General features: G+C 40.7%; 1 protein-coding gene across 1 annotated transcript; it reads right to left on the bottom strand.

Annotated features, from left to right (window-relative positions):
* Positions 1-1,103: 1,103 nt before the first annotated feature.
* TRMT2B (tRNA methyltransferase 2 homolog B) lies at positions 1,104-24,383 on the bottom strand. The gene is given in 15 exon segments (XM_036016559.1): positions 1,104-1,625; positions 1,847-1,912; positions 1,914-1,962; positions 2,713-2,825; positions 2,981-3,080; positions 3,083-3,183; positions 3,515-3,609; positions 4,833-4,976; positions 20,796-20,869; positions 21,279-21,303; positions 21,305-21,360; positions 21,363-21,378; positions 22,014-22,148; positions 23,406-23,460; positions 24,149-24,383. Coding segments are annotated over 15 exon segments (1,353 nt in total). The 5' UTR covers positions 24,367-24,383; the 3' UTR covers positions 1,104-1,519.
* Between the last annotated feature and the right edge of the window lie 1,910 nt (positions 24,384-26,293).

Raw genomic sequence — 26,293 nt, 5'->3', positions numbered from 1 at the left:
AAGGGAGTTGTACAAAGTACTTTCTGATCATTTTTTAAAAATGTCTTCATAGCTTTAGTTACACTCATTTTCTCACTTAAGACTTTATATTTTTACATTTTATTCTGTTATATTCTTTATTAGGTTTATACATCTATTTTGTTTGCTTCTTTCAATAACACCTTCTTGTTTATTTGTCAAGTCTACATGCTTTTGTGTTATATTTGTTTGTAGTTTATTAATTTCTGGATTTTTTAACATTATTGATTTCCTTTCCTTTCCTTTAGGTTTATTGTTCTTTTTCTAGTTCATTGACTTGAAAGCTCAATTCATTTAGTTTTATTTTTTTTAAGATTTTATTTCTTTTTAGAAAAGGGAAGGGAGGGAGACAGAGAGGGAGAGAAACATAGATGTGCAAGAGAAGCATTGATTGGTTGCCTCTTGCACATCCCCAACTGGGGACCTGGCCCACAACCCAGGAATGTGCCCTGACTGGAATCGAACCAGTGACCCTTCAGTTTGTGGGACAACACCCAACCCACTGAGCCACACCAGCAGGGCTCATTTACCTTTATTTTATTTTCAGTTTAAAAATATTTTTTATTGAATTCATTGGGGTGACTTTGGTTAATAAAATTATGTAAGTTTCAGGTGCACAATTCTATAATATTAATACATCATCTGCATATTGTATTGTGTCATCACCACCCCAAGTCAAGTCTCCTTCCATCACCATTTATCCCCCCTATACCCTCTTCTTCCTCCCCACCCCTTTTTCCTCTGGTAGACACAATATTTGTCTGTGACTATGAGGTTTATTTTTTTTTTGCTTAATCCTTTCAATTCATTTAGTTTTAAATCACATTTGTTTTATCCAGTCATATCATCTGTATGTTATATTATGTGGCTTGAATATTATAAATAAATTGTATTACTTATAGAAAAAGAGGGAGGAGAAAGAGAGAGAGATTAAAAGAAGAAAATGTTTCAAAAACAAAAAGAATTGACCATGGCCAGAACTGAGATGAAGCAAGAGGCATTCCCTTTTTGTATAAAATGTAAGAGGATACCAAAAATCAGTAATCAAGACACATAATATTTTAATGCATTTTTTGGAAAATCAAATTGGAAAAGTATGGCCTGCAGACTAGCTGCTACTTTTCTAAATAAAGTTTTATTGGAACCAGGGCCAGGATTAGGGTAAGGTGAATGAGGCAAGGTTTACCAAGTACAGGGATGGATCTTACCTTTCTAAACAATCTTAATATTTTGTTTATCAAAGATTTTTGTGCTAATTTTGAGTTTTGAAAATATTATATTAAACTTGATTACTGAGATTTGGGGCACCCCTTAAATTTCACACCCAAAGTGAGTTGCTTTACTTGCCTCACCCAAGATAGAGCCCTATGATTGACTGTTGGTGGCAATGTAATGACTTTTTTTTATTTCTTTAAACTTCTCTGCATTTTTCAAATTCTACATAATAAGCATGAATTACTTCAATCATCATGGAGTAACAATTTTAAAAATACATCAAGACTCACTCAATGATGTTCCTTGTGGTTTCACTATGGGGCTTTCAGGAAATAAAAATTAGTGTGCGGATGGCCCTGCTGTTTCAAATGGCTTGGTCCACCTGGTAATGTGAAGAAGAAAGACATTGCTATTGCTATCATTAAACTATCATGAGTTATCACAGACTTTCAACTGGCCAACACCTAGGACTGGTGAGGAAGAGAAGAGAAACAGGTTCAGAGCCAGTCCATTGGGAGCACCCTTTGCGTGGTGTAGGAATAGGACTAAAGCTGGGGGACACCATGGGAACACCCAGCTAATTCTGTAGCAGGAAAACTATTCATCCTTACACAGTCCCACCCAGGCTGGGTTCACCACAGCAACAATTAACTCTCATCTTCCTTTGACCATAGCAATGTGGCAAAATCTTCTCTACTTGACCAGCACAGAATTCACAGTTCATGATGCCTGCAAAACAGAGACCCACATGACAGAAATGAATGCTAATGCCCAACAGTGGGGTGCAGAGAGCTTCGGCTTCATAAAAATGTACAGGAGCCAGGGCTCTGTCATCTTCATTTAGATCTATCATACCTCTGAATAACAATGAAAGAAATGCTTTGGGACCTGCTTCATTTTCCCAACGTGCTATCCTTTGCAATTATCAACTTTATGACTCAAAGATCACAAAGTACCTATACCAAGAAGAGAATCTTGACTTTTACTCAAGTGCTCTTTCTGTTATATTGAAGGTTTTCACACAAATTCTCAGGAATTGTGTGAGGTGAGGTAGAGGGGACAAAGGAATCTGTTCTCTACATAGCAGTTTGTCATGAGATTTTGTTTGAAGAAAAGGTTGTTGCTAAAAATAGTTTGAAACATATTACATTGTATCATGCTATGGTGCCTCATGAAACAAATGTCAAGAAGGCTCTTCTATATTATCCAAAGTTTTGCCAAGTTACCTTCCTATCAGTTAGGTTTTCTATCAGTTAGTTAAGTGCCACAGACTCTTCTTCCGGATAGAAAAAAAAAAAAAGATTAGTTATTTGGATCTCTTTCAGAAAATCATCAGAACCCAATTCTGACCACTCCAGAACACCATCCCTTCCTCCCCACAGGTCATGGATAGAGTAGATGCCATTTCCCACATAACCCTTTTCATAGCACAGAAATAATTGCAGCTCTTGATTTCTCCCCAGATTGTGAGCAACATACCGTTGAAGGCTGCAGTCCACCTGGCATCCTCTACCGCCTGCTCCATCAATTCAATTGCAAGGACCTGGGAGGTATACTGAGCCAGAGAAAAGCGAATTACACTTGGGGAAGTAAGAGAGAAAAAAGAGGAGAGTATTTTTAGGGTTTTAAGCTAATGCTGTTATGCCTGCACCACTAACATCACCTCCCCATCCAGGACCCTAGCTGCTGGGTGAATAGAATCTGAGAGCTAAGCAGTATGTAGATTCTTCCCTGGGCTGCTATTTCCCAGATGTCAAGAAGGATGGTGTTAGAGTTCACTCCACTCAGCTTTCCCACACTCCAATACAGCATCTCTGCACCAGCAGTGTTAATCTGGTAAAGGGCTCTGGAGAGATGTGGATCTCCAAGCCCAAGCACTTTTCAAAGATATGGGGTTCCCCAAACAGGAGTCAGAAGGGGGACTTCTGATGACTACAATGGGTCATGGTGTTGGAAAAGAATAAAGAAGAAAGCATGTTGGAATTGCAGACCATTATATCTCTAGTGGTTGGTTGGAGGGGGAAGTTCCAGCATCTCATCTAGGAGACACAGCATCCATGGCATGGCCCTGAGAGCTCTGAAACAGTTCCCAGAGTACAGAGATACATGCAGACACTCTCATCTACAGTTTGACCTGGGTTCCTGGACCTGGGTAGTGTATAAGGGCCAATCCCACTTAGCCCAGGTCTTCCATAAACACCATCCATACCTCAGCAATCCACAGCTCAGACTATGGCAAGCCATCAGCCTCCTGCTTGCTGTTTGGCTGTCCCAGGTTTACCTTTCCTGAAAGTAAAGTGATGTCAAGTCACAGACTACTCCTGGCCCTTTGATGAAAAATTCCTTTACAGTCTCCTTCTAAACACAGAGCTCCTTCTGCCCAGACCACAAAATCAGGAGTCAAGCAAAGACTCATCTCTGACAAACTTCCTCTCCTAGCTCTACAGTACTCAGCCCTGCAGTAGTCAAATAGGAAAGCACATTTCTACCCTGGCCAGGTGTCTCAGTTGGTTGGAGCATCATCCCATACACCAAAAGGTTGCAGATTTGATGCCCAGTCAGGTCACATACCTAGGTTATGGGTTCGATCCACAGTCAAGGCATGTATGGAAGTCAAACAACAGATGTTTCTGTCTCACATCTCTCTGTCTCTCTGTCTCTGTATCTCTCTCTCCCCCCTTTCCTCTCTCTTTAAAATCAACTAAAAATATATCAAGTGAGGATTTTAAAAAAGAAAGTACATTCTCTAAAGAAAATGTGAGTTATTTTTATAAACAGGAGCTGAATTGAGCTTTTGTCCCATCAAGAAGCAATAACATTTTGATTCCCTTCATACTTCTCCACTTCAAACATCACCCCCCCAACCCATACAACACCTCAGAGGACACAAGTGTTAGGTGAAAAGAAAAGTGCTAGGAAGAGAATGAGCACTTTTAAAATTCCTACATCACTACAGAGAGCATAACCATTAGCTTGCCATAGGGATATATCACAGTAAACTATGTTGGAGCTATAGAGTTAAAAGGCCAGGAATCAATGAAGATTTAAGCCCTGGCTTGGCTATTTCCTGGCACTGTAATCTTGGGTACTTTTATGCCTCCACTTGCCCATCTCAGAAATGAGGATGACAATAACTCTCCTTCTCTCATCTACTTCATAAGTTTATTGAGATGATCACATTAGTATAGGAATGTTTTAATGTGTGAATATTTGATAGCTCCATGTTCTTTACAAAGTATCATTTGGGTTATGAAATTCTGACTTATATTCTATTCTCTATTAATTGGTTTTTGGACTTCATAGAGCATCCACTAACTTCCTTGGGCAAAGCTCTTGTGAAAATACTTAGGGGTCCTCACATGATAATTAACTTCGTAACCTCACCTTGGTCCCCATGGTTTGATTATGCCAGCAGCATGGTTAAAGAGTATCTTTGCCATCTCCTCTTTCTAACCCCAAGCCCCTCTTCCCATCCCACACAGATATTCTGTGGACGTGTAGTTTCTGCTATCTGCCCTGAAACTTCTAAAAATCAAGTGCAGCATGGTAATACAAATGGTTGCTACAGAAGCTGCTCCTTATCATCCTGTGAGTCTCACCTGCCTTAATTCCTAGGGATGGAAAGTAATGATGGCCATTGTGTGCCCTTAGCTATTGATGTGGATGGTGAGCTCACACCAGCGTCCACCTTCATGAAACAGGAGGCGGGGCTCCATTGCAGACTGTCAAAAGAATACTTCATAGTATTAAGAATATTTTTACACAGGCAAAAGTAACAGGTTCACAGCTGATTATTGATGTTGGGTGATTGTTATGGGCTGTATTGTACCCCTGCCCCCAAAATTCATATATCGAAGTCCTAAGCCCCAGTTCTTCAGAATGTGACTGCAATTGGAGATAAGGTCTTTCAAGAGATGATTAAGTCAAATGAGGTCATTAGGGTGGGCCCTAATCTAATCTGACTGTTATCCTTATATGAAAAACAAATCTGGACACACAAAGATACAACAGTGTGCACACAGAGGAAAGATCATGTGAAAACACAATGAGATTATGGCTGTCTCCAAGCCAAGGAAAGAGCCCTCAGAAGAAACCAACTTGCCAACATCTTGATCTTGGACATTGCCTGTAGAACTGAGAAAATAAATTTCTGTGGTTTAAGCCACCTAGTCTGTGTATTTTGTTATGGCAGCCCTAATAAACTAATGCAGATATATAAGAAACATAATACCTGCCCTTTGACCTTACAGAGAAACACAATCCATTTTATTCCAAACAATAAACTTCAGGCAAGCTTAAAGCTGTATCCTTAGTCTGGCACATAATAGTTGCTCAATAATTATCTCTTTTCTTTAGATTTTAATTATTTTTTAGAGAGAGGGGAAGGGAAAGAGACAGGGAGAGAAACATCAATGCGTGGTTGCTTCTCACACACACCCCACCAGGGAACTGGCCCATCACCCAGGCACATGTGATAACTGGGAATCGAACCGATCACCCTTTGGTTTGCAGGCCAGCACTCAATCCACTAAGCCACATCAGTCACTACACAATAGTTATCTTTGAAAGAAGGTATGAATTATTGCCCTGGCTGGCGTAGCTCAGTGGATTGAGCGCGGGCTGGGAACCAAAGTGTCCCAGGTTCGATTCCCAGCCAGGGTACATTCCTGGGTTGCAGGCCAGAACCCCCAGCAACCACACATTGATGTTTCTCTCTCTCTCTCTCTCTCTCTCTCCCCCTTCCCTCTCTAAAAAAATAAATAAAACACTGTTTAAAAAAGGCTCCCAGGAGCAGCCAGCAACTAAAAATTAAAAAAAAAAAAAAAAAAAAAAGAAAGAAGGTATGAATTATCAAGAAAGGTATTTTATTTGTATGTACAATCTCAGGTTATTCTATATATAGTATGGAATACAATAATCTTCTATTTCTATGAATTTCTCCTGGCAGTAGTAATATACTACTCAGTGGCTATGATTCTATTCCTACCTATAAGTTCCTGATATAAGCCAATAATTCCTATATTTCTTCATATAACCAGGTGCCAACTACAGCATAGTTTAGTCAGCTCCTTCATTTCATCCTGGTGAATACAAGCCAAATGCAATCCTGATTTAGTCACACACAAGTTTATTGCTACCCCAACACAACACACTGTCTGATTTCCTAGGTCCCTTTGTTTATATAATACATGTAATCTAGGTCCATTGTATTTTCAAACAATCACAAAACTATGCATAGAAGGGGTTATAGCAAAAAATAGTGCTGCCTTAGAAGGTAAAATCAATTAAGGCTATACTTCATCACTTTAGCTATAATTTCACATAAATGCAATATAAAATATGAGTAACTACACTGATTACATTTTTCAAATTTGAGTTCAGTGATTTAAAGAAAAATTGGTGGGCAAAGAATGTTTTTTAGAAATAAGAGTCAAATGTCACCAAGGTCCTGGAAGAATGGGAAATTGAAAAACTGAGTCAGACTTGGAAGATAATGGGTAAGTTTGAACTGCACAGGTCCACTTATATACACATTTGTTTCCATAAATATGTACTGTACCGTAAATGTATTTTTTCACTCTTATGATTTTTTATATCAGGATTTTTTTAGTGTTCTAGCATCTTTCTTTTATATATTTTAATTATATTTTATTTTTAATATATTTTATTGATTATGTTATTGCAGTTGTCCCATTTCCCCCCTTTATTCCCCTCCACCCTGCACACCCCCTCCCACCCACATTCCCTCCCTTTACTTCATGTCCATATGTCATATATATATATGCTCTTTGGCTTCTACATTTCCTATGCTATTCTTAACCTCCTCTTGTCTATCTTCTACATACAATTTATGCTACTTATTCTCTGTACCTTTTCCTCTTCTCTCTCCACCCACTCCCCTGCTGATAACTCTCCAGGTGATCTCCATTTCTATGATTCTGTTCCTGTCCTGGTTGTGTGCTTAGTTCATTTTTGTTTTAGGTATGGTTGTTAATAACTGTGAATTTGTTGTCACTTTACTGTTCATATTTTTATCTTCTTTTTCTTAGATAATTCTCTTTAACATTTCATATAAGGGCTTGGTGATGATGAATTCCTTTAACTTGACCTTATCTGGGAAGTACTTTATCTGCCCTTCCATTCTAAATGATAGCTTTACTGGATAGAGTAATCTTGAATGAAAGGTCCTTGCCTATCATGACTGAATACTTCTTTCCAGCCCCTTCTTGCCTGCAAGATCTCTTTTGAGAAATCAGCTGATAGTCTTATGAGAACTCTTTTGTAGGTAACTGTCTCCTTTTCTCTTGCTGCTTTTAAGATTCTCTCTTCATCTTTAATATTGGCTAATGTAATTATGATGTGCCTAGGCATGTTCCTCCTTGGGTCCAACTTCTTTGGGACTCTCTGGGCTCCCTGGACTTCCTGGAAGTCTATTTCCTTTGCCAGATTGGGGAAGTTCTCCCTCATTATTTGTTCAAATAAGTTTTCAATTTCTTGTTCTTCTTCTTCTTCTGGCACCCCTATGATTCAGATGTTGGAATGTTTAAAGATGTCCTGGAGGTTCCTAAGCCTGTCTTCATTTTTTTGAATTCTTGTTTCTTCATTCTGGTCTGGTTGCATGTTTATTTCTTCTTTCTGGTCCTTGAGTCCTGGTTTCTTTCCTGTCACTGTTGGTTCCTTGTACATTTTCCTTTATTTCAACTAGCACAACCTTCAGTTTTTCATCTAATTTGCGGCCATATTCAAGCAGTTCTGTGAGCATCCGGATTACCAGTGTTTTGAACTGTGCATCTGATAGGTTGGCTATCTCTTCGTCACTTAGTTGTATTTGTTCTGAAGCTTTGATCTGGTCTTTCATTTGGGCCGTTTTTTGTCTCAGCATGGGCCTGTTTTGGGCCTGTTATGTAGTGAGGGGCAGAGTCTTAGGTGTTCGCCAGGGTGGGGCAGCCCACATCACTGTGTTGTGATGCTGTATGTAGGGGAGGGGTCCGATAGGGAACAGTGTCACTTGCTCCATTCTCTGCTGCTTTTCAGTCACTTCCCCGCCTACCCACAATCAAATTGTGCCCCTCTGGTGCTGATTCCTGGGTGGGTGGGTTCGTGTACACTGTAGGACCCTGTGAGTCTCTCCAATGAACTCTCCTTTGAGGCTGGGAGTTTCTCCCACTGCTGCCTCAACCTTCACAGGTGTTTTCAATCAGAGGTTTGAGGCTTTATTTCCCAGCTTTGGAACCCTGGGTTGCATGGTCTGTCTTGCTCCCCAGTTGTTCCTCTGGATTTATCTGCGTGCGAATGTGGGACCTCCCAGTCCACAATCTCCTGCCTCGCTGGGTCTGCCGGCTGCGGCTTTGCAGCGAGTCCTGTCAGTCTGGCTGCCCATCTCCACCCCTCCTACTGGTTGGGATGAATGTTTCTTCTTTAACTCCTTGGTTGTTGAACTTCCATACAGTTTGCTTTTCTGTCAGTTCTGGTTGTTTTTTGTTTTTAAATTGTTGTCCTTCTTTTGGTTCTGCAAGGAGGCACAGTGAGTCTACCTATACCTCCATCTTGGCCAAAAGTCCTAATTATATTTTATTGATTATGCTATTACAGTTATCCTGATTTAGCACCCTTTGGCTCCCTCCACCCAGCACTCCCCATTCCATCAGGCAATACCCACACCATTGTTCATGTCCATGGGTCATGCATATAAGTTCTTTGGCTACTCTATTTCCTATGCTGTACTTTACATCCCCATGGCTATTCTGTAACTACCTATTTGTACTTCTTAATCCCTTCACCTCCTCACCCATTCTCCTCCTCCCCTCTCCAAACTGGCAACCTTCTGGTAACTAACTTCTTTTCTCTTGTTTTAAGAGTTTCCCTTTATTTTTAACCTTTGGCCTCTTAATAATGATCTATCTTGGAGTGGACCTCTTTGCATCCACCATAATTGACACTCTCTGTGCTTCTTGGACTTGCACATCTATTTCCTTCACCAAATTAGGGAAGTTTTCTTTCACTGTTTTTTCAGATAGATTTCCAATTTATTGCTCTTTCTCTTCTCCTGGCACCCTTATGAGGTGAATATTGGACCTCTCAAAAGTTGTCCCAGAGGTTGTTTACACTATCCACAGTTTTTTTTTATTCTTTTTTTTTCTTGTTGTTCTGTGTGGATGTTTGTTGGTTCCTTATGTTTCAAATCATTAATTTGATTTTCTGGTTCATTCACTCTAGTGTTGTTTCCCTATAAATTGTTCTTTATTTCAGTTAGTGTATCCTTCATTTCTGACTGGGTCTTTTTTATGTTTCTGAAGTCCTCACTAAGTTCCTTGAGCATCCTTATAACCAGTGTTTTGAATTCTGCATCTGATAGACTGCTTATCTCCATTTTGTTTAGTTCTTTTTCTGGAGTTTTGATCTGTTCTTTCATTTGTGCCATGTTTGTCTCCTTGTTTTGGCAGCCTCCTTGTGTTTGTTTCTGTGTATTAGGTAGAGCTGCTTTGACTCTGTGTGTCTTGTTAGTGTGGCCTAATGTGGTAGGTGTCCAGTGGCACAGCTTCCCTTATCACCCAAGCTGGGTACTCAGGGTGCACCCTTTGTGTGGGCTGAGTATACCCTCCTATTGTAGTTGAGCCTTGATTGCTGTTGATAAGTTAATGGGAGGGATTTACCTTGGCCAGTCAGCTGCAAAGACTACTTGTGACCACCAACCTCCACCCTCCATGGAGGATCAGCTGTGCAGGGGCAGGGTGGTGGTACTCCAATGTGGTCTGTAGTTGTCCACTAGATACACTGGCCCTGGAGTTTCATAGGTTGTGCAGGCCAAGGTCAGCCCCCACCTGTATTTTGCCTGGAACACCCTGCCTGAGCTATAAATCAATCTTAAATGGCTGCTACTTGTGCTGGGCCTAGAGACTTCCAGGCAAAGCCAAGCTGTGACTCTAATCTGGCTGCTGCTAGGGTTTACTGAAGCCAGCTGTTGCTTGTTTGATAGGATTAGGAGCTAAGACCAGCCATTCATTTGGAAAAGCAGCTGGGGGGGGGGGCAGGCAAACTGGGTGGGGTAGAGATTCAGTGGATCTCCAAGGTGGGCCACACAGTGTCAGCCATGTTGATGGAGTCTCAGCTCTGGCCCCAGCCTACCAGCTCTGTGTGGGGAGGGCTAAGCAAAGAGACAATGGCCTCTGTTCACCCTGATGCCAGATACTTCAGTCTTTCCCTGCACACCACTGGTGCCCTTTAAGCTGCCACTCCAGTGCTGGAGCTCAAAGAGAGCAAGCCTGAGTAGGTGAGTCTGTGTGTGGGTTCCCCAAGGGGAACTGCTTAGGGCTCCAGCAGCCTCCTGCACCAACTCAATCCCTGCTGCTTTTGGCAGCCAGAAGCTTGGGGACTTATCTTCCTGGCACTGGAACCCTGGGCTCGGGGGCCCAGTGTAGGTCTGGGAGTCCTCACTCCCATATCCCTCCCAAATTTTTATCCACATGGGTGTGTGGCCAGCCCATGCCACATCCATGACCCTCTTACCAGTCTGGATGGATGTGGTTTCTTCAGTTCCACAGTTATCATACTTCCATTCAACTCAATTTCTGACATTCCTTAGTGATGAATGTTCTATATTTTAGTTGTAATTTTGACATGATTGTCAAAAGAGATGAGCCATGTCTGCCTACATTGCCATCTTTACCAGAAGCCCAATTTTCTTAATAACATTTTCCTAGATTATTGTAAGAATATAGTATATAATACAAAATATGTATTAATCAACTGTTATCAGTAAGGCTTCTCTGATCAACAGTAGGCTATTAGTTGTTTTGGAGGAGTAGAAAGTTATATGTAGATTTTCAACTTCATGAGGGGTCTGTGCCTCCAAACCCTCCCCCACCCTGCATTTTTCAGGGATCACCTGTATTCAGTGCCTCCCATTCCTTTCCTTCCATTCACCCACTCAATGAGGTTCCCACTACTCCACAAAAACAATTCATACTAAAGTCATCAATGACTTTGTTATGCAGTTCAATGGTCAATTCTCAGTTCTCATCTTACTAGAACTATTTTGCACAACTGATGAGACCCTGCTCCTTGGTTCACTGTCTTCCAATTGTGTTCTGGCCCCCACATTTTTCCGGGTCCTGTGACCTCACTGAAAAATCTTTCTCAGCCTCTTTTCCTTGTCCTGCTCTCTTCCCAGACCATTTAAAATGGGAGTGCCCAGGAAAGGTCCATGGTCCTCTTGTCTTTCCTATCTACTCTCATTCCCTTGTTGAAATTTTAGAGTCTGTGTGTGTCTATAAATGTCTTCTTTTCTTATGTATTACTGAGACTTTTCTAGATTTCAAATTTGACTTTGAATCATTTGCCTTTATAAATACAAAGACATGGTTTCATTGTTTCCTGGCCTCCCACGTTGCCCACATTGTTTTGTAAGACCAGATGTTAAAATAAGTCTTTTTTTTAAAATATATTTTATTGATTATGCTATTACAGTTGTCCCATTTCCCCCCTTCTCTCCCGTCCTCCCGTACCCCCCTCCCACCCACATTTCCCCCCTTTAGTTCATGTCCATATGTCATACTTATGATTTCTTTAGTTTCTACATTTCCCGTATTATTCTTGCCCTCCCCCTATCTATTTTCAACCTACATTCTATGCTACTTATTCTCTATACCTTTTCCCCCTCTCTCCTCCTCCCACCCCCCTGCTGCTAACCCTCCATGTGCCCTCCATTTCTGTGGTTCTGCTCCTGTTCTAATTGTTTACTTAGTTTCTTTTGGTTTTGCTTTAGGTGTGGTTGTTAATATTTGTGAGTTTGCTGTCCTTTTACTATACATGTATTTTCTTTATCTTCTTTTCTTAGATAAGTCCCTTTAGCATTTCATAAAATAAGGGCTTGGTGATGATGAACTCCTTTAACTTGACCTTATCTGAGAAGCACTTTTTCTTCCCTTCCATTCTAAATGAGAGCTTTGCTGGATAGAGCAATCTGGGATGTAGGTCCTTGTCTTTCATGACCTGGAATATTTCTTTCCAGCCCCTTCTTGCTTGTAAGGTCTCTTTGGAGAAATCAGCTGACAGTCTGATGGGAACTCCTTTGTAGGTGACTGTCCCCTTATCTCTTACTGCTTCTAGGATTCTCTCCTTCGTTTTTACCTTGGCTAATGTAATTATGATGTGCCTTGGTGTGTTTCTTCTTGGGTCCAACTTCTTTGGGGCTCTCTGAGCTTCTTGGATTTCTTGGAAGACTGTTCCCTTTGGCAGATTGGGGAAGTTCTCCTTTATTATTTGTTCAAATAACTTTTCCACTTGTTGCTCCTCCCCTTCTGGTACCCCTATAATTCGGATATTGGAACGTTTGAAGGTGTCCTCGATGCTCTTAAGCTTTTCCTCGATTTTTTGAATTCTTATTTCATCATGCTTTCCTGCTTGATTGATTGTATCTTCCTTCTGGTCCACTATATTGTTTTGAGACTCATATTCCTTCCTTTCGCTATTGGCTCTCCTCCGCATATCTTCCTGCATCTCTTTTATGGTGACCTGCATCCTTTCATCTAATTTGCGCCCAAAGTCAACCAGTTCCGTGAGCTTTCTGATCACCAGTGTTTTAAGCTGTGCATCTGATAGATTGGCTATTTCTTGGTCGCTCAAAAGGATGAGTCCTGGGGGACTGATCTGCTCTGTTGAAAACATATTTTCCCCCTGTCTGTCCTTTTTTTTTTTTTTCAGTCTGGTTGCTCTTGTTACAGTGGGGGGTGGAGCCTTAGGTGTTCACCGGGGCTGGGCACCCCAGTCGCTAGATTGTGACGTTATATGTGGGGGCAGGGCGGGAGCGGGATGGGAGAAAATAATGGCGATAGTTCCATTCTCCTTGACTCAGACCCTTGTCTGGGCTTCCGGGCTGCGAGTTCTGCCCTGGTCCACAATCGCTGTCCCTCTGTGTCTGCCAGCCGCAGCTTGCGTACTCAGGGATCACTGCTACGTTCTTGCGCCCCAGATGGCTGTCGCCTGATTTCGCGCCAAACTTTCCCTGACCTCCGTGCGCCGCTGACCCAAGCCAGCCCCGCGCCCACCCGGCTCATTGTCTCCTACCAGTCCGGATGAACGCATCTACTTCAACTTCTTGGCTGCCCGACTTCCATTCAGATAAATCCTCTGCCAGATCTGGGTGTTATTCTGATTGTAAATTATTGTTGTAAATTATTGTTTTTCTAATCTTGGTTGTACGAGGAGGTACGGTGCGTCCACCTATTCCTCCATCTTGCCGGAAGTCTATCTCTTTTTTTCTTCTAGAAGCTTTTAGGGAATTTCTTTATCCCTGAAACTTCAGACCATGTGGACCTTTTTCTTTTCATTCATCATGGTGGGTATTTTCTAGGCCTTCTCACTCTGAAAATGAATACTTTCATATGTGGAATATTTTCCTGTATTATTTCTTATCTCCTTTTATTTTCTATTTTCTCTCTATTATCTTCTATTATTTGGATTTTGGACTTCATGTATAAATTCTATTATCTGCTACTCATTCATCCACTATTTTCTTATTAATCCTCACCTGAGGATATGTTTGATTTTTAGAGACAGACAAAAGGGGCAGGAGCAGAGAGAGGAAGAGAAACATTGATGTGAGGGTGAAACATCAATCAGTTGCCTCCTGTATGCGCCTTGACCACACCACTACCAGGGACCAAGCCTGCAGCTTGGGTATGTACCCTGACCAGGAACTGAACTCCCAAATTTTTGGTGCACAGGATGACACTCCAACCGAGCCAGGATCTCTACTCTTTTTTTATTTCTTTGCCTCTTTGTGAAATTTTCTTGGCACAAATGCCAACATCTTTATACAATTCTTCTACTACCCTACCTTTAATGCTGAAAAGATTTTTCTTGTTCTCTGATTGCTCCTTTATATAATATCTTGTTATTTTTAGTAATATCACTTAGTAATATAATATATGTATAGTTTTTCCAGTTCGTCGAACTGTCTGTTTCCTCCAGGAATTTTTTTTCCCATTTGTTTTGGGCACTTTCACAATGAAGGCTTTATCAAATAGCTGGTGATGCTTTTCTGATGTCATATTTAAGAGTGAAACCTTAAACTGATCAGCAATTTAGCTTGAGTAGATTGAGTCGTGGCTTTGATGCTGTGAATTGTGTCTGCCTCAGGAAGTCACTACTCTGAGGCTACTGAGCTGCACGAGAAAATCATCTCCAAATTTCTTGCCTGACTGCTGGCCTTCTAGAATTTGGATATAGAACTGGGATGGGGTTATAACCATTAAAAATGAAGATTTCATGTAAACTTCCTGTTTCTACCCCTCCACCACCACCACTATGCCTGGTAGCTCCAAATTCAGAGCTTTTGTGTGTTTTCTTCTGAGAAAAAAAAACAACAACAACACTCCAGTCTCCTGGTAGAAGATGGGCATTCTTGGTAAGATGAGGATGTTTGCCAGTTTTATGTCTACTGTCCACCAAACCCTCTTTTTAGCCCTGTGCCTTACCTTATCTCTGCCTACTCCAGTACCTTGCACCTTCAAGTCTGAGACTTCCCACAGTTATGTGAAGCAGATAGGCCTTAGATTTCATCAGGTTCCCCTGTAGAGGCAATGCAGATGTGCTTCCTTTACCTTGCTAAGTCAGTCGTCACTCCCATTTGCTTTCCATCTTCTAAGACTTCATTTAGTTTGCCCTTGTTGTCTTTTATCTTTGTTATTTATTTCATTTATTCATTAAAAAAATACTACTGAGTACCTACAAGTGTCAGACACTATTCTAGGTGCTTAGGATATAACAAAGAAAATATTCCTTCCCTTTTGGAACTTACATTTTAGTAGGAGGAAGCAGATTTTTTTTGAAGCACAATAAATTATATGGTATGTTAGAAGGTGATAACTGTAGCTATGGTCTGAATGTGTCCCCCATAGTTTCATATGATGAGATCCTAACCCCCAAGGTGATAGTATTGGGGGTGGAGACTTTGGAGTGATTAGATCATAAGGGTGGAGCCCTCATGATTAGAATTAGTGCCTTATAAAAAAGATATCAAAGAGCTAGCTCATCCCTTCTGCCATATGAGGTTATAGTAAAAAGACAGCTCTCCCTGAGGAAGTGGTCTCTCACAAGATACTAAATCTGCCAGGATCTTCATATTTGACTTTCCAGCCTCCAGGACTGTAAGAAATAAATTTGTGTTATTTATAAAACACCCAATTTATGGTATTTTTATTACAGCAACCCAACTGGACTGAGACAAGTACCATGGGAAAAATACAGCAGGATAAGGAGGATAAGACGTTTTAGGGCTGGAGGTGTGATCTGTCATTTTAAATGGGGTCAAAGTAGGCTATATTAAGAAGGTGACATTTGAATAAAGCAGTAGTTCTCAACTGAGGGCAGTTTTGCCCTGCAGGGGACATTTGGCAAAGTATGCAGACATTTTTGGTTGTCACCACAAGGCGGATAGTTGGGTGGTGCTACTGGCATCTAGTGGGCAGAAGTCAGGGATGCTTTTAAACATCCTACAATGCTTGGGATGGCCCCTCACAACAAAGAATTATCCACCCCCAAATAACAATAATGCCAAGGTTGAGAAACCTCATAATTAAGACTTAAAAGGAAGTAAGGGTATGAACCTGCCTGCATTGCAGGTTCCACCTTCAGTCAGGGTGCATGTGAGAGGTAACTGATCAATGTTTCTCTCTCACATTGATGTTTCTCTTTCTCCCTTCCCTCCCCCTCTCTAAAAATAAATAAATAAAAATAAATAAGAATCATTTTTTAAAAAGTGTAAAGTAAAACCTTGCTATATCTATATAGCTCAGAAGTGAATATCTACATAGTCATTACACTATAAACACTAAATATTAATTTAACCAAGAACTGTGCTATCAACATATAACATAGGTAGTTTCAGAGGGCAGACAAAATAAGACAGAGAAAATCTTATATTGCATAACTTGAAGTCAATCTATAATATGTAAATTTGATAAATCAAAATATATCAGAATAGTGTACTATTTAGAAATATGGAACATCAGAAGAAATAGCTATAATTGCTATTGTTTCTGGGGAGCAAGACTCAAGAGTAAGGAGGGATGGGACGAAGGTGCACCATTTTTCCTTACTAACCTATTAGTACTATTTTACTTTTAAAACTAAGTACTTACAGTTCTTTGATATATTTAAGACCCCCTTTTTAGGTCTTGGTGCTCTGGCTGACAGCTCTCATAAAATTCACATTTTGATTCAAGCCTTCAATAGATGTTTCAACCTCAAACTGGGACAGTGTAGGGTTATTCTGTTGTCATAATGGAATGGAATGACACTACCAGTCGCAGGGAAAGGGAAATGAAGGTATAAACAAACTAAGGCTAACCCTGCACATGCTGTCTGTCTGTCTATCTATCTGATATTATTGTTATTACAATGGGCAACTGGGCTGTGTATGAATGTCTACTTGGTTAGATATAAGGTCCAGAATAAATTTTGCAGGGAGGAGGAATTCTTCTGGATGGATATAGAGGGTAGAAATTTGCCCAACAGAAGCTGGAATGGCTAGAAACTTGGGTAAATATTGAGAAGAGGTAGGTCTTCATTCACCAAACACTTGATAAGCACCAACTATGCATTTGAATCTATTAAACGCTAGGCTACAAAGTTGAATAATGCATAACTGCTACCTCCACTATCCAATGTGGGGAGCACCAATGCATGACAATGCAATATGGTACAAGTGCTACAACAGGAGATATGCAATGATAGACATAGGAATGCAGAAGAGGGGAATCCCTGGTCAGACTGAGGAGTCAGATAACATTTTCTATAGCATCTGATGTTCTGAAATGAATCTTAGAGCATAAGTAGAAGCCAGGCAAAGAAAACTTGAGGGCATTCTAGAAAGAGGACAGTCTTAGGCAGAGTAAGATAGGATGGTCTTAATTTTCCAGTGAAGAACCAGGAATGGTCATCTGCCAAGAGCAAGGGTAAAGGGAATGGGGTAAGAAATTTGAGGACAGGTGAGAGTTTAGAAGAGTCACTGAAGACTTCCAGACAAGATGGAGGTGTAGGTACACACGCTGTGCCTCCTTGCACAACCAAAATAAGGACAACGACAATTTAGAAACAAAAAACAACGAGTACTGACAGACAATTGAACTGTATGGAAGTCCAACAACCAAGAAATTAAAGTAGATGTATTCATCCAAACGTGTAGGAGGGGCAGAGTAGGGCAGCCAGGCAGAGAGGGGTTGCGACAAAGTGGTGACTGGTGGACTCCAGGCACTCAAGGCAGCAACTGGCGGACCCAGTGAGGTGGTGAATTGTGGAGGGGTGCAGTTCATAAGGCAGCTGGCTGACTAGGCGGTCCCACATTTGCACACAGATACCAAGTGAAACTGGGGAGTGAGACAGACCACACAACCCAGGGTCCCAACATGGGGAAATAAAGCCTCAAAACACCAACTGAAAACACCTGTGGGGGTTGAGGTACCAGGGCTGGGAGAGACTCCCAGCCTCACAGGAGAGTTCACTGGAGAGACACACAGGGTCCTAGAATGTACACAAACCCACCCACCCAGGAATCAGCACCAAAAGGGCCTAATTTGCTTGTGGGAAGTGGGGGAAGTGACTGAAATCTGGCAGAGAGTGGAGCAAGCGCCATTGATCCCTCTCAGACCCCTACTCCACATACAGCATCACAACCTGGCGATGTGGGTTGCCCTGCCCTGGTTAACACCTAAGACTCTACCCCTCATTACATAACAGGCACACTGAGACAAAAGAAAACATGGCCGAAATGAAAGACCAGATCAAAGCTCCAGAACAAATACAACTAAGGAACGAAGAGATAGCCAACCTATCAGATGCACAGTTCAAAATACTGGTAATCAGGATGCTCACAGTATTGGTTGAATTTGGTCACAAATTAGATGAAAAAATGAAGGCTATGCTAAGTGAAATAAAGGAAAATGTACAGGGAACCTATAGTGATGGGAAGGAAACTAGAACTCAAATCAATGGAGTGAACTAAAAGGAAGAAAGAAACATCCAGTCAGAAAAGAATGAAGGGACAAGAATTCAAAAAAAATGAGGAGAGGCTTAGGAACCTCCAGGACATCTTGAAACATTCCAACATCCGAATCATAGGGGTACCAGAAGGAGAAGAGGAAGAATAAGTGGAAAAGTTATCTGAACAAATCATAAAGGAGAACTTTCCCATTCTGGCAAAGGAAATAGACTTCCAGGAAGGCCAGGAAGCTCAGAGAAGTTGGACCCAAGGAGGAACACACCAAGGCACATCATAATTACATTACCCAAGATGAAAGATAAGGAGAGAATCTTAAAAGCAGCAAGAGAAAAGGAGACAGTTACCAACCAAGGAGTGCCCATCAGACTGTCAGCTGATTTCTCAAAAGAGACCTTACAGGCAAGAAGGGGCTGGAAAGAAGTATTCCAAGTCATGGAAGGCAAAGACCTACATCCAAGATTGCTCTGTCCAGCAAAGCTTTCATTTAGAATGGAAGGGCAGATAAAGTGCTTCTCAGATAAGGTCAAGTTAAAGGAGTTCATCATCACCAAGCCCTTACTATATGAAATGTTAAAGGGATTTATCTAAGAAAAAGAATATAAAAAACATGTGCAGTAAAATGACAGCAACCTCACAATTATTAACAACCTCACCTAAAAGAAAAAGAAACCAACTAAGCAAACAACTAAAACAAGAACAGAACCACAGAAATGGAGATCACCTGGAGGGTTAGCAACAGGGAAGTGGAAGGATGAGAAAGGGGGGAAAGGTACAGAGAATGAGTAGTATAGATGGTAGGTAGAAAATAGACGGGGAAGGCAAGAATAGGATGGGAAATGTAGAAGCTAAATAAATTATAAATATGACACATGGACATGAACTAAAGGTGGGGGAATGTGGGTGGGAGAGGGTGCAGGGTGGAGGAGAGCGAAGGGGAGAAAATGGGACAACTGCAATAACACAATAAAATATATTATAAAATAAATAAATTATACAAAAGAAGAGTCACTGAAGATAATAGGAGAAGAAGCTGACAAGGGTCAGGTAGGAAGATTTCTGAATAATGATGTTATGAAGGGAGCTATGTTTTATCAGGGAAATCTTGGAAATCACAAGGGGTCCTGTCATAAAGTACCACCCAAGTATCAGAAACCTCCTTCAGCATGGATGGAACTGGAAAGCATTATGCTAAGTGAAATAAGCCAGGTGATGAAAGACAAATACCATATGATCTCACCTTTAACAGGAACATAAACAACAAAACAAACAAAGAAGGAAAATATAACCTAAGACACTGAAATAGGGAACAGGCTGACAGTGACCAGAGGGGAGAGGGAAGGAAATTTCAGGGGAAAAGGGGAAGGGTTTGCAGGAACAAATATAAAGGACACATGGACAAAAACTAGGGGGGGTGGAAATGGGAGGGAGGTAGGGAGGGGTGGGTGGGCTGGGATGGGAGTAAAGGACAAAAAACTGTACTTGAACAATGATTAAAATAAATTTTTTTTAAATATTCTATTTATTTATTTTTAGAGAGGGAAGGGAGGGAGAAAGAGAGAGAAAGAGAGAGAGAGAGAAACATCATTGTGCGGTTGCTGGGGGCTGTGGCCTGCAACCCAGGCATGCGCCCTGACTGGGAATCGAACCTGCGACGCTTTGATACGCAGCCCACGCTCAGTCCACTGAGCTACGCCAGCCAGGGCCAAAAATATATATATATATATATATTTTTTTTTTAAAGAAACCTGCCTGGCTGGTGTAGCTCAGTGGACTGAGCGCGGGCTGCGTATCAAAGCGTCGCAGGTTCGATTCCCAGTCAGGGCGCATGCCTGGGTTGCAGGCCACAGCCCCCAGCAACCGCACAATGATGTTTCTCTCTCTCTCTCTTTCTCTCTCTTTCTCCCTCCCTTCCCTCTCTAAAAATAAATAAATAAAATCTTAAAAAAAAAAAAAGAAACCTGCTTCATTAGGAGCATGGGTACTGGTAAGAATTAACAAATAAGAAGAATATTAGCTGGGAGCTCTGATCAGTCCTCACAAGTAAGACTTTTTTTGTTTTAAGTTCCATGAAGACAGGCATCATATCTATTTGGGACACCAGTGGATACCAGGCGACAAGCACCATGCCTGACACATTGTAGGCACTCAATAAATAGTGGGTGTATGAAACAGAAGGATATAAAAATGTTTTAGAGGCCAGCCTCATGATATAGACACCTTACTACCACTCCTACATCTCTCAATATTTCTCAATTCTGTTCTGACAAAAATACTAGCCTCTCAAACATTTCAGACACCTGCCACTTATTCTACTGCCCTCAGCAGTACCTTTCTTTCCTAATATATCCCTCCTATTAAAATGCCTTGGATGTCTAATATTTGGGGTAACAGATGCAGTTTTCTCTTCTCCTCTCCACCCTCTCTGAAATGAAATGTCAGCAGTGTTCTCTCTACATTAAGAGGTATGCTTTTAAAACAGAGCCCCACTTCCCCTGAGGTAGCTCAATTATTAAAATGTCAGGGATGCCTCAGGTCATCTTCAACCAGCCCTGTTCCTTATTACCTGTGCCACTGGAATGTGTTTCTCGGTGATGTTTTTCAGATGGTTAGATTGTACACAAATGATGTTTCCATCTATTGAAAGAAAAATAATTTGAATTATAAGGTTTTTTCCCTAAATATTATTTAAAAGAAAATGTCTAGCAACTCAAATTCCCTCCTTCAAAGCGGCATATACAGATATGGAGAAGCAAAGTACCTACTTCAAGCTCAAAGCCATTTTTAAGAAAAAACTATTTCTTAGCCATTAAGAAGCTTATTCTGAGCTAGTATGCAATATTTTATCTCATGCTATAGATAAGCAATGTGACAATATCTATTTTCTGTTTAGATTTTAAAAGGGAAGTAAAATATAGTGGGATTTGCTTTTTTGTTACTGAACAATAGAATGATAATAACATCATACATTTATTTAATTCTGTACCCTTCCCTTTCCTCTCCATCCTTGGTTTGTTATTTTTACCAGCCATGGCCATCAACTGACCTTTCCAATTTCCCAGGTAGTACCCCCACCATCTTTAGATTGCCATCTGGAACTGAGTTCACAGACAAGGTGGACTTTTTCAGTAGCAATTGATAACAGGCTGGAGGAGGCAGGAGAGGAAAGGGGAAACAGGTCAAATGAAACCAAGAGCAACAATATAGAGAATGAAATGTTCTCTGGATAAGGACAAATAAGTGATGTTTGCTTGGAAAATATGGTGTTATGTGAAAATCCATGGCTGAGAAGAGCGAGATACTCCATAGATACTACATGGCAGAAAGGAGCTCCAATATCACCATAAAGCAGGAGTCAGTAAAATTTTTCAGTAAAGAGCAAGAGAGTGAAAAATTTTAGCCTTTTCAGGTCATATGGTTCCTGTCACAACTACTTAACTCTGCTATTGTAGTGTGAAAGCAGCCAGATACAATGCCTAAACAAGGGAGTTTGGCTGTTCCAATAAAACTTTATTTACAAATTCAAGAACCAAGACAGATAATGGCCTAAGGAGGGCTTTGAAAGTGGTTTTGCATCAGAGAGGCCTGAGTGTAAATCTCAGCTCTGGTGCATTCTAGATTTGTGTCCTTCAGTGAATTACTTAATCTTTTGGAGCGTCAATGTCTTCATCTGTAAAATGATAGAGCCTAACCCCCAGAGTGACTGGAAAACAGTAAGCAATCACTATAATCACTTGGAAGATTCAGGTCCCCAGTAACTGACCAGGAAGTAAGGACTTACAGAGTGTATAATAGCATGGAGAAGACAACAAAAACCCTCAGATTTTGGTGCAGCTATTGTCACTTTCAGTCTGTTGATCATTTGGAGGCAAGACTCTAGTCTTTGTAAAATTTTGTTCTGAGCTTCAAATTTCACCTGCAAAAGAATATAAGCAATAAAACAAAAGACTTTTGCAATATACTTCAAAAATGGAAAACAAAAAGGTGAGAGAAGGTTGTCCCACAGATTTTTGGGTCATGGTCTCAGCAGATAAGGAATCCAGAAAGATGGAAAAGCAACAGACCTAATAAGGTATTGGGGAAAGGTCAAGAGTGAGCTCTCGTATAAGCTCACCATTTTATCTGACCTTTCAGACTGAACACTCATGCTATACGACTGCTGTCCAATAGAACTTGCTATGGTAATGGAAATATTCTATTTTGGTGTAAGGCTCTATGTAATATGACAGCCACTGGCCACATATGGCTACTGAACACCTGAAATGTGGCCCATGTGACTGAGGAAGTAAATTTCTAATCTTATTTAATTTTAATTAACTTCATACAGTCAGCTCTGCTATAATGTAACATTAAGTGTTCCTACACTATACCATGAAAAAATCATGCAAAAGAAATAACAGGGCTCATGGGGGAAATAGAGTTTGGCACACACATTCTAAAACTTTATTAGTGATACACACAGAAAAGATAGTAAGCTAATAAAAATAGTATAGTTTTACATGTTCAATAGCTCAAAAATGAATATATTACTACAATAGGATGGCACTTTGCCCCTGACAAAGACCTGAATTTTGCTTATGGAAGTAGCTTCCCACCTGTAAGTTATCATGAGGTGGTGAAAGGAGAGTCATGTGAGTGGAATGGAAATTTCTAACAGCAGATGTGAATGGGTATGGCTCATAACACACTCATCAAACTGAGAGAGGAGCAGATGTCTGAGGCATGTGTGTCCATTTTATGTATTTTCATGCAACTCAGTTTAGCTGGGTGCAGTGTCCTCTGGTGTTCCTTGCAGATGAAATCACTTCTAAGCAAATGTGAACTTTGTATTATGTTTACATTGTTTCCTAATATATCAATCTGTTGGGAAAAAATTTCAATTTTCAAAGCAAGCAGTATAGCAGAATTGACTGACTTACATTTAAATAGCTACATGTAGCTAAAGCTGTAAGAATAACCAAAAAAAAAACAAAGAAAGGAAACAAGCATTTACATATGGCTCTAGAGTTTGGAAGACATCACTGGCCTAAAGTTAAAATTTTAGAGTTGTTAGCACATTGAGTTTAAGGACTCCTTGGTGTGCCTGGGTAAAGGTGTCCTGTCAAGTTTCTTACAAGTCTAACACCATTCACTTGATGGAATTGAGGAGTGAAGACTGAAGCTGCATACCAATCTTGAGCTGTTCTTCATAGTTTAGCCTCCAGAGTGGTATCACAACATTTGCCAGCCTTGAATAAAAGAATTTAGGCACTTAGTTCATGATATATGTATTATGTACCTACAGTATGTATCATACTCCCTGCCACCATTTCCTTTGGAATTTTTCTTATCATTCAGAAGACCTAATTCTCATGCCCCTGAGGAGACAGTCTGGGAGAAGAGCCCATTTTGGTGCTGTCCACTTAACAAAGCAGAACAGATAGGCAAACCTAATATAAGAAAAATCAAGATTTATCAGGAGGAATTTAATCATATTATAAAAGCCTTTGCTGTTGGGTTCCTTTAAATAGCTTACCTCCCTAATGCTTTTAAAATATAATTTGATTTAGAAAATGTTTGTTGCATGAAGTAAGGTATATTTGTATGTTTGCATGGCTACAATGTGACTATTCATTTCTAGTCCATCTAATCTGTCTCTGGGTCCCTGGTTTTTACTACACTTGCCTTGGACCTTTTTAGATATAAGGTCCCAGTTTAAAATCTCCTTTCTGCAAAAACTACACTTAAAGGCATTACAGATATTTTTGTAATCCCAAAGCATTTCTCCCAACATTCCTCAGATACCTTCAAGTTTGTCCTGGGTATCCTACCTGAGGCACCCCTTTGAATTCCTGCCATTCTACATTAGCGATGTCCAGAATACAGAATTTTAGCAGGCCCAGAGATTCAGACTTGCTAAGGAAGAAGAACATCAGCCTTTCCTGCCAAGAACTACCTAGTGATCCAAGATGGGTTGTTTTCTTAGGACTTTTCTGTCCTCTTTGACACTTTTTGGTGATCACATGAGTGAGGTCTTCCTTACATAAGCCCAAGAAGAGCTATGACCAACTTGGAGGTTTTCTGGAACACCAGGGAAGCAGTCCCAGTTTGGAGAAGAGACCCACTCTGGAGAGGAAGTATTTCAGGTTGTGCATTGGGACTCTTCTCTTTATACCTGCCAACCACAAAGACACTGAGGTTCACTTGCATGAAAGGTAAAAAAACAGAAGCTGAGAAATAGAGGCACCACTTGCAACCCCTTCATTCACTTACAAACCCTTACGGAAGCTCAGCTTCTAGCAGTGCCTGGCACAGTCAACACTCAGTAAAAACAAGCCTGCTGAGCAGAACTGAACTGCTGAAGGCAGCACTGGCTTAGGCTCCCAAAATAAGAAGATAAGGAAAATATAATCTTTGCCCTCCAGGAAAGAGTTCAACTCTCTAGATATACTTCTATGACCAGTCCCTCTCCATACTCTACCCTCCCACCCAACAGCCAACCAATCAACTAATATGCAGAGAGTGCTTACTATATGCAAGACACTGTGCCACACTAGGTACTGAAGTAGTTATAAAGGTTACAATGTAAATGAGGGAAGCAACTGCAAAGCCAGGAAAAAAATGTAATTAACACCATATCCTTGGTTCCTGATAAGTGCTCAGGAAAGTTCCCCAGAACAGGAAGCCTTGCACCAGGTCTTAAAGGATAGCAGGGAGGTGAATCAGATGTTTGGAGGACAGTAGGTTAGACTGATCTGTCTAAAATGCTAGTTATTTTGGGGAGTAGAGGAAATAAGAGTGCAAAGTTACATTAGTACAAGATCTAGAAGAACTTTGTTTAAAATTTTTATTTTGATCTTGGAGAGAAAAAGGAAGGGAGGGAGGAAGGGAAGGAAGAGAGAGGAAAACATCGATTTCTTATTTTACTTACTGAAGCATCCATTGGTTGCTTCTTGTATGTGACCTGATCAGAGGTTGAACCTGCAACCTTAGTGTATCTGGATGACGCTCTAACCAACTAAACTACCTGGCCAGGGCTGGAAGAACTTTAATGCCTGAATAAAATATAGACTTTATGCCCTGGTTGGTGTGGCTCAGTGGACTGAGCATTGGGCCTCTGACACAAAGGGTCACTGGTTTGATTCCCACTCAGGGAACATGTGTGGGTTGCAGGCCAAGTCCCCAGTAGGGGGCACGCAAGAGTCAACCACACATTGATGTTTCTCTCCCTCTTTCTCTCTCCCTCCCTTTCCTCTGCCTAAATATAAGTAAAATCTTTAAATAAATAAAAAATATTTTTAAAAATATAGACTTTATTGTGAGTTGATGGAGGCTTATGTATAGAACTAAAGATAAAATAGGGAAGTTAATAAAAAGAAAATTCATGTTTGAGGCATGTGTTTGAAATGGTAGGGAAACAACTAAATGGAAATATCTAACAAGTAGAGAAGTAGTACTACATATCAGGAGAGAAGTCAGGGCTAGAGATTTGGTTGTCTATAACAAATACAAGCTCTAAGTTTTGTTTTTTTTTTAAGAACTTGCAAGAGAATATCAAAAGGTCAATGGCTATACCTGGAAGAAAAGCAATATTTGGGGAGCAAGAAAAGATGCTGGTGACTCAGAGCCAGAAGAATACAGAGGTTGGAGGCCAAGGGAGATGCCTTTCAGGAAGGCACTGACATATCCAGTAAGTCTGGCCAAACAGAGAAAGGCAGTAAAGCAACAGGAAGTGGTAGGCAGTAGGAACAAGTGAGTTTTCAGATCTCAGGCATGCAGACCCTGAAGTCAGGCAGACTTCAGCAGTCAGTTCGCCAGCTCTTTCACTTACTACTAGGTGGCCTTTGACAAGTTATTCAGTCCCTCTGATCTTCCTTTTTTCATCTGTAAAATTGAGGTAACAACAGTAACTATTTCATACATTGGTTTTAAGAGTTAAATAAGGGATAATTAATAAAAAGTACTTAGCAGATTAAATAAAAATAATGTTTGTAAAGCTCTAAGCAGCGTCCAGTACCTAGCAAAAACTCAGTACTGTCATGATGTTTAAAGACAGTATGTGACTGAGTGGCAGTGGCAAAT

The sequence above is a fragment of the Phyllostomus discolor genome, chromosome X, assembly GCF_004126475.2.
Source record: "Phyllostomus discolor isolate MPI-MPIP mPhyDis1 chromosome X, mPhyDis1.pri.v3, whole genome shotgun sequence".
Taxonomy (NCBI): Eukaryota; Metazoa; Chordata; class Mammalia; order Chiroptera; family Phyllostomidae; genus Phyllostomus; species Phyllostomus discolor.
This window is presented reverse-complemented; position numbering and strand designations above follow the sequence as displayed.